This window comes from Amblyraja radiata, chromosome 13 (assembly GCF_010909765.2).
Source record: "Amblyraja radiata isolate CabotCenter1 chromosome 13, sAmbRad1.1.pri, whole genome shotgun sequence".
Lineage (NCBI taxonomy): Eukaryota > Metazoa > Chordata > Chondrichthyes > Rajiformes > Rajidae > Amblyraja > Amblyraja radiata.
This window is the reverse complement of record NC_045968.1, coordinates 12,667,194-12,676,671: the sequence shown is the minus strand read 5'-3', so window position 1 is coordinate 12,676,671 and position 9,478 is coordinate 12,667,194. Positions and strand designations below refer to the sequence as shown.

The 9,478-nt window shown below is 41.0% G+C and overlaps 1 protein-coding gene across 3 annotated transcripts in view; it reads right to left on the bottom strand.

Annotated features, from left to right (window-relative positions):
- Positions 1 to 211: 211 nt before the first annotated feature.
- Positions 212 to 9,478, bottom strand: part of ccdc150 (coiled-coil domain containing 150) — a 51,513-nt gene continuing 42,246 nt past the window's right edge. For all 3 annotated transcript variants that reach the window (XM_033031253.1, XM_033031250.1, XM_033031252.1), the window contains 3 exons: positions 7,142 to 7,228; positions 5,488 to 5,661; positions 212 to 1,711 (listed from right to left, as the gene is read on the bottom strand). In XM_033031253.1, the coding sequence (XP_032887144.1) occupies positions 1,628 to 1,711; positions 5,488 to 5,661; positions 7,142 to 7,228 (345 nt within the window). In that variant the 3' untranslated portion in view covers positions 212 to 1,627. The remainder of the gene's footprint in view (positions 1,712 to 5,487; positions 5,662 to 7,141; positions 7,229 to 9,478) is intronic.

Sequence of the window (9,478 nt, the reverse complement as noted above, 5' to 3'; positions counted from 1 at the left end):
CAGACACCAAATCCACATCAACCATCAAGCTGCCATTTACATTCATCAGAGGCACAAGAGACAGCACATGCTAGAATTTTGAGGTATTCTTGAAAACAATCCTGAAGGAGCAGAGTAGTTCACTCAATTATTAATTGAAAAATATATTATTCACTTGTGACTATTTATTGAAGATTTTTCCACATTAATCATTTCACATCTATATTGTAAAGATGCTTAAATATAAATTTAATTCAATAAATTATAGCCAAGAATTGTTTCATTGCAAGTTAACTCAATAATTCACAGAAATGTTAGTCATCAAATTAAGACAATGACATTTTAATGAATCCAGTGTTTTTATAAAATGTATATAAAAAATCATGATTTACTCTACATTGAATTTACATTTAAAAAATATTTATCACTTGTGCTTTAACAAACAAAATGAGATACATGACATATGGACTGGAACAACATGACAATTTACTAGATTGATGCAGCAACACCACTAGTACAACATTACACATTTGTATAACTATCTGCCAGAAATTCAAATACTTCAGCTAAATTGGGAGAAAATACTATATTTCATCTAACTGAAAAGGGGGTTTGATCTGTAAATAGATTGTGAATATTTGATATTTTACACTATTTTAAATAATGACTTTCAAATAAATTAATCTGTAATACATTCTCACTGAGAAATATAATATTAAGTATTATATATAATTTAAAAAAGTCAATGCACAATTTTGATTGAAATTGCCTGTTCTGCGAACACACTCCACACACAACAGTTCTTCGAAAATTTGCTGATGATATACAGTAACAATCAAAAACTACATTCTCCATTTTTCATTTTATTACTACCTGAATAGCAATTTACATTTTTAGACCACCTGAAATGAAAGTGTGCAACTTATACCCAATTGTTTTCTTGTTTTTTGAGTTGGTACAACTTCATCTGTGAGTAGGGACTTGGCTAAATAGTAGACCACTAATCGGTGAAAAGACTGCATTAAGCAACATTTGAAGTAACAATAAAAGGCAAAGTGGCTGCATAAAAACTAATATGCACTGTAGTAATCGTTTAGAAGGCATCTTAACCCATTAACAGTTTTTCAAAATCAATGGGACAATACATTAAAATGAAGGGAAAGAGAAATTTAAATGCTGGCATAAATCTGAAGAGACAAAGCACTATAAATTGATGGATAACTTTTTGTTGTGGCTGCTGAAGTCAAGGATGTTGAGTCTCTTGTGAGAAGAGAACCATTCTATAAAGTCAGCTATGCTACATGCTTGAGGAGGTGCAGTCAGTTTGAGACGATGGCTCACTGTTATCACCCGATGTGCCAGGTTTATACTGCATGGTCATAGAAAAGGATCCAATGACCCTATCTGGCTGTCGTAGGCTATCAACATATCAGGGTTAACAATAATAATAACATTGTAGTCCGTTTGAGCAATCAGTTGTTGTTGATTATCCTGGTATGCATTGTTTATGTGGTGCTGCTAAAAATACGACCTACTGAAAAATGATCCAGTGTTATTGGCAATCTGTACTTGTATGCTAATTTTGAAGAGCTCTGGTGCACCTCCTTGTAGGAAGAGGTTGAAATTCCGAACAGAGTATTTCGTAAGGTCAGGTCAAATCGTCTCGTTCTGGAGAGGTGGAGGATTTCCTGTGCCGCATGACCTGCCTGGCATCTGCTGGACAAGCGATAGCCTTTTTAAAATAAGCAGAAACATATTTTAAGTGTACAAGACTACTTTAAGACATTCCTGATGTACCTTTGAGTTTTAATATTGTTGCTGGAATGGAGAGGTTGTAAAAGTCGTTATAGTCTGTACTAAAAAGGTGTCAGTCACAAAGCAAAACACGACTGCCTTGGGACATAAGAGAATGAAACACTGTTGACTCTTGAACAGTTGTCTGGTTCCTTCCACACTGCCTGACGGTTAAGTATTTCTGGCATTTTTGTCTGCAGTTTTCTGCATTTTGAAATAAACCATGCAATATGCTAATCAATCATGATGCTATGATAGAGTCAAGGAAAATAGACCTGACAATATATAAATAGATTCTAAATCTTTTTTTCACTGCTGCTTCAAGCTGTTCTTCATCCAATTCACTGTCAAAATAAAGCCATTGTTGTGACATCTTCGCGGTTATATGTTCATGAAGATGGAAACTGCTCAGACAGCTTTTCATTTGGCTTCTTTCATCAGTTTGATCACCTTAGCAAATCAGATTGATATTTTTCTGGAGACATATTTGAATTCCTGTTTAGTTTTCCAACGATTGACATTGGATTGACTTGGAAACTGTTGAAATCCCCCTGCCCTTTAGAAAATGTAGCCTTTTCTTCCTTTTGAAGTGCAGTGTTAAACTTGGCCCAAAGGATGATACAGAATCAATTAATCACGATAGCTTTATTCCTTATTCAAGAAGTTAGGCGTTGATGAAGAAAATAAAGTGAACTGAAGTACACATCTTGTGTAATGTTCTGAAAGATGGAAATTTAAATATGAGAAAACCTTTCTTCTGGTAAATGCACAGTTCAAATTTTAATTTGATCTAGTTCATATGCATCTTGGCTTTCTAACGTCAATAATTGTGCAACTCTTCTGATGGGGGATTGCTTCCAGTATCCTGGATAATATTTAACTCGCTACTGAAATGACCCCCCCCCCCCCCCCCAAAAATGAACTGGTAATGTTCCACACATCGTTATTTGTAGAACATTACTCTATGTAAATTGGCTGCCCTGCTTCAAATAGTGATAATTTTTCAAAAGTACTTGGAAAAGTATTTTGACATATCATGAAGGTAGATAAAAATGCTGGAGAAACTCAGTGGGTGAGGCAGCATCTATGAAGCGAAGGAATAGGTGACGTTTCGAGTCGAAACCCTTCTTGAGTCTGAAGAAGGGTCTTGACCTGAAACGTCACCTTTTCCAAGATTCAAGATTCAAGAGAGTTTATTGTCATGTGTCCTAGATAGGACAATGAAATTCTTGCTTTGCTTCAGCACAACAGAATATAGAAGGCATAAATAAATACAGAACAGATCAGTGTGACCATATACTATTGAATCTATATTACTAAAAGTCTGATCTTGACCGCTTTTGGCCCACTGTGCTGCGATTTCCGAGAGAACGCCGCCACCAACGGCCGTCATCTTTGGCCACCTTGCTCAGAGCCCCCCTCCGCCTTCCGGGACCAGAGAGATTTTCCCATCGATGAAAAATCAGAGAGATATTAATGTTTTCAAAAAAAATTTCATTCTCTCTGCTGCCCCCGCTGGCGGCAGTGGGAGGGACTATAAAACCCGGAAGTGTAGTGCCTCACTCAGTCTCTGCCAGACCCAGAAAGCGAGAGAGTTACGGCTCTCTGAGCTGCGAATAACACTGAACGCACGCCTACTCCACGGTGAGTCCCCTCGATGCGGCTGAAAAGTGGCTGCAGCCCAATTGTTTGCCTCGCCTTTTTTTAAAGTTCGTGTTCACAAAATGAATTTTGGTTGTCGGGTGGCTGCAGTCCAATTGTTTGCCTCGCCTTTTAAAATATTTTTTGTTCACAAAATGAATTTTGGTTGTCGGGTGGCTGCAGCCCAATTGTTTCCCGCGCCTTTTTAACAAGTTTGTATTCACACAATGCATTTTGGTTGTCAGGTGGCTGCAGCCCAATTGTTTGCCTCACCTTTTTAACAAGTTTGTGTTCACAAAATGAATTTTGGTTGTCAGGTGGCTGTAGCCCAATTGTTTGCCTTGGCTTGGCTTTTAAAATCGTTGCAACAGTTGGATTCCAGCCCAAGAATCCATTCGCCCCACAATGTGTATACTAGCCCTCTGGAAACCAGTACTGTCGGCCCGCAACATCCATACTGTCGGCCCGCAACAGACAGCCCCCCCACTGGCGAGCAATATTGGAATTGGTGGAGAGGCGGAATATTGCGTTGGTGACCAGCCCTCCAGTGCTCCAGTGCTGTTTGTTATCGAGGCACTAAACTGCCAGATGTTCGAGGTGTGGAGAACACGAGTTGCAAAACCCTTCTTCAGACTGATGTAGGGTGGGGGGCGGGGAGAAGAAATGGGAAAGGAAGAGGAGGAGCCAGAGGGCTGAGGGAGAGCTGAGAAGGGGAGGAGACAGCAAGGGCTACCGGAAATTGGAGAAGTCAATGTTCATGCCGCTAGTTTTTACCCTAGCGGCAATTTCCGGTACCCCTTGCTGTCTCCTCCCCCTTTTCAGCTCTCCCTCAGCACTCTGGTCCTCCTCTTCCTTTTTCCTTTCTTCTCCCCGCCCCCCCCACCCTATATCAGTCTGAAGAAGGGTTCCGGCCCGAAACGTTGCCTATTTCCTTCGCTCCATAGATGCTGCTGCACCCGCTGAGTTTCGCCAGCACTTTTGAAAGCAGCAGGAATAATTGGAATGTTTATTAAAAAGGCTTGTGAGACCCATGATGGCAAAGGTATACCATGACACCCTGGAAAATGTAGACTACTTTCTATATCTCAAGAGCCACTTCATGGCAAATGTTGACATTAATGACAAAATTTGCCAATACTTTCTGTGCAACAACACAGCCTTAGGCCAGTTGGGCAATGTCCTGTTAGAAGCTCACGGTATAAAATCCAGCAGAGGTCAATATCCCCACCATTGACTGTCTAATTACACTCAGTCATCTCCTTTGGACAGTCGAAAACAGACAGACTATTTTAATTTTAAGCCCTTGCCATAGGCAGAGTCTCTCAGAGGGGGCAAAGGAAAAGATTCAAGGATGTTCTTAGCAAACTCAGAGCCACCTTTAAAAAATACAATATCTTCACCAACTCTTGGGAGTCCCTGACCCATGACGGCTCAAAGTGGAAAAGCATTCAGGATGGTAAGGAGAAACTCAAGAAAAATATGTTGTATCACAATGTGAGAGTATTTCATTAAAGGGTTGTTCAAATTGCTGGAGAGGCAACAGTAATGATAAGGAACACCTTAATCTAAAAAAGAAGAAACAGGCTCTATATTACTTGAGAATCTGTTATTGAAATGCAAAGAGATGGGATAGCCCAGGAGACCTTTCATTACCATATAAGATCAGAAGCAAATGGAATAAAACAATGAAGTTGGAGAGATCAACAGAGCCGGAAGGAAGAGAATCTGCACTCAACAAAACACAGTGACAGAAGCTGTCATCCTCTGCAGAACAGGCTATCATCCTTGTGAAGGATTTCTCCTTTCTACTAGATGTAATGTGTTAATAAACCTAATGTGCTCATCACCTATATATCTCTACGCATAGTGGTTTGTTAGTTTAGAGTTACAGGGTGGGAACAGGCCACAATTATTGATAAATAATTTAGAGGCAAACATTGTACTTATTGCATTGGAACTCCATTTTCTGTATTTTAAACTGTAATTGATATTCATCCACAAATTATAATTGTTTCTCTCATCTCTGAAGTTTAACTCAAAACTAATGGAAAAACGTATAAAGGTGAGACTAACCTTTGACTTTTGTCTTGAGCTCAAACATATTTCCCTGCTCGTCTTCTTGAAATTTTCACAATTGCACAATTGTTCTTTTGATGTATCTATTCCACGTGTTTTTATCAGTTCTGTTTGGTGTCTGTCAAACTTGGACTTGAACCATTTATGTGCTTCCTCCAAATTAGCACTGATCTGAAAATATCACAACACCGTGTCAAATATCACTACACAATAAGGACATAGCTTAATGCAGGTGCACATCTAAAGACTCATTGCATGCCCAACAGTGTACCATGGTTGCTTTGTACCATTGTGCACTCTTGTTACTCATGTGAGCTTATCTAAGCACCTCCAAAAGCCTTGGCCATTAGATAATGAAAGGGAATATCATTAAGTCATGTACCATTTTAAGAATAAGGAGTAAGCCATTTAGAACGGAGACGAGGAAACACTTTTTCTCACAGAGAGTTGTGAGTCTGTAGAATTCTCTGCCTCAGAGGGCGTGGAGGCAGGTTCTCTAGATGCTTTCAAGAGAAAGCGAGATAGTGCTCTAAAAAATAGCAGAGTCAGGGGATATGGGGAGAAGGCAGGAATGGGGTACTGATTGGGGATGATCAGCCATGATCACATTGAATGGTGGTGCTGGCTCGAAGGGCCGAATGGCCTACTCCTGCACCTATTGTCTATTAACTTGGAAATAAATTGACATTTCTTCAAGGTTTCTGCATCTAAATCCTGGGCTATCAGAAGGATTCAAATGGTTCATGAAAGCAACTCACTACACTTTCCCAATGACAATTAGAGATGATCAAGATATGCTACCCTAAGTAGTGTTGTCCATGTCCCATAAATGAATATAAAAACATTTGGTAAAATAGAATATGTCACAAATTAATGTAATTAAAGCTTGATTTAAGAGTTGTCTTTAGTACAGCAGTCTGTAATCAATGTTACTCAGCAATAGAAATGATTAAGCAATTTACATTTATATGTTTAATATTTGGAAAAATTAATTTTTTTTGAGCCAAAAGAGCTACTGAAAAATAGGAAAGCTAAATATAAAAATAATCTTTGATAGTCATGTAAAAAAGGCCTTCAATGTGTTGGGAACAGGTTTTAGTGTTTGTAAATAAATATTCTATTTTGCTGTCTCCAATTGTTAAGGCTTCCACTCACATTCAAAATCGAATCTCCTTAGTTCCAGGATTTATTGATTAAGCTATTACTTAAAGAGAATTCCAATTTGAGTAATATAAAATGTTTTTACATCTTAAATATTGGTTAAAGTTTAGACAAATCAGTAATATCACTCGGAAATCTTATTGCAACACCGAACATACAGGGTTAAACATTCTGATTTTGAATGCAACTTGATAAAAGAGAGAAACCATGGCCAACATGTTACAGTGGTGATAATTGTGAAACCATTAACATTCACCAGGAGGACTCTGTGAACCTGAGCAGTCTTGGGGTTTCCATACACATGTAAAGGGAATCCTTTAGCACTTGGCAGGGTTTCAGCACTCCCCTGCGGTAGTTCAGATTCATATGCTGATTCCAGGCCTTAGGTTCATTTGCAAAACTATAAAACAATGTTAATTAGGTTGACGAGATGGTTTTGTAGAACACGAAGGATACAAAACAAACTATGTCACAGTTCACATCCTCCCACCTGTTGTGATTCCAAACTTGCTTCCTTTAGCTTGTGCTCAGTTTCCTCTGTGCAATTTTGTAGATGTTTTACCTTCTCCTCAAGACCCTAGAAACAAAAATAAATATTTTGGGGTTCTTGTAATTGTCCTATGTAAAATAATTTAGCAAAAGCATGCCAATGCTAATCTCTTGAGCCAGAATCGGTGAGATTATTGTAGAAACAAGGAACTGCAAATGCTGGTTTAAACAAAAGGACATAAAGTGATGAATTAACTCAGCGGGTCAGGCATCATCTCTGGAGAACATAGATAGGTGACATTTTGGGTCGAAATGGTTATTTCAGCCTTTCGGCATTAAAGATCTGAAAGATCTCATGTATTTGACAATATTTTGCAATCAAATTGTAGCATCGATTATAAGGAACTTGTTATTCATCTAGTTATGAGATTAATAAATAGAGCCATATGCAGAAAAATCTGAAAACCTGTTGATACTTTTCTAAAGATTCAAGATTCAAGATACATTTAATCGTCACATGTGCCAGATGGCACAGTGAAATGAAATTCCCATACAGCCATACAATAAAAAGAACACAACATACTATAGAATTTGACATAAAACATCCCCACACAGCAGAATCAAAGTTTCCCACTGTGTGGGAAGGCACCAAAGCTCATATAAGGTCACTGCAGAATCAGAAAGACACGGCAGGAAGTATTCAACTTTGAGCTCAAAACATTAACGACAGAATCTTAACCAAACAGTTTTCAGCTTTAAGGCTCCTTAGATTACTAGCTCAATTAATGTCAACTGAATATCTCACTGAACCTGATAGTTCACAAATGGCTCAACTGAAAGTGCAACACTAATAGGAAGGTAGGGCAAATCCAGTCACTGACAGTGAGTGATAGTGATTTTTGTGGGGCCAGAAAGATATTATTTCTAGCCTCATGATAGTTTCTCACAAAAATATACAAGATAATGTCGGTAAATCGTTTCTGCAAGCAGTCTCTAGCAAGGCAATTCTCCATTTGGTACAGATTGATGTAGTCTGACTTGCATTGTTGCTCCAAGATCTCCAGTTTGCACTAGCTTTGCCTTGACTTCATGAAAGTGCTGAGTCATCGATCCAGAGGCCTGCATGGAAATTATGTCATACTTGCCGTGGGCACCAAGAATTAAGAGGCTGTGGGCTGCTGAAATTTGCTCTGAATGATACTCAACTGAATCTTTCCAAACCCATCCTACCCAATTTACTTTCATCTTCAAGTTACTCATTGTAGAAATGTAGTACAGGTGCACAACCTTTTATCCGAAATTCCAAATAACGAAAAGCTCCGAATAGCGGACATTTTTTCGGTCCTTGAAGAAAGGTCCTTGAAGACATTCACCGAGGGCGGCCCGCAGAGGTGACAGCGGAACCTCCGGTCGGTCCTCAAAGAAAGGGGAACTAAATCCCCATTCATAAAAGAGAAGGTGAGGGTATATTGCGCGGGAGGGTTAATAATTGACAATCTGCTGCTGCCTGCCCGCTGAGTTAAAAAGTTCCCACGGTAGACTCACGATACACAGTGTATCGTGAGTCTTGCGTGGGAACTTTTTAACTCAGCGGGCAGGCAGCAGCAGATTGTCGCTCCCTTCAGTTTCACCCCACCTACACCCCTCTGCTTCCCGGCCATGTGTGTGACCCCTTCCCTCCTCACTCCAGCTCCCCGCCCATTGCACCGGCGCGGGGGCTTTGCACTGTCTTCACGTCGGCGATGCCAGCAGGTCAGTGCCAGTCACTGGAGACGTCAGGACCAACGGGACACCGACCCCCAGGCCCACTGCAAGCACGGAGATCTCAGAGACCCACAGCCCAGCCCCGTTCCAACTCCAGAGGAACACGCTCCCCGTAAGGACAGAAGCTGATGGTGTGCAAGGCACGTCTTGTTCTTGGGGTTGCGGATGAGGGGGCGCAGCTCGGGCTGTGACGTCTCCGGCCACCCCCCTGTACAGGAGCTGAGACTGGGAACTGTGGGGTTGTTTGCAGTTGCAGAGGGAGGGGGCAAGGGCGGTACAGTTCCCAGTCTCAGCTCCAGTCCAGGGGGGTGGCCGGAGACGTCAGGACCAACGGGACACCGACTGCAAGCACGGAGATCCCAGAGACTCACAGCCAGCAGCAACTCTAGCCCAGCCCTGCTCCAACTCCAGACGAACCCGGGTTGCGGATGAGAAGGCGCAGCTCGGGCTGTGGGCGAACTGCCACTTGTCGCTGTAGCGGCCCATCGGGGAGCGGGTTCCTGTTGGTCCTGACGTCTCCGGCCACCCCCCTGGACAGGAGCTGAGAGACGTCAGGACCACCAGAAGCCGCTCC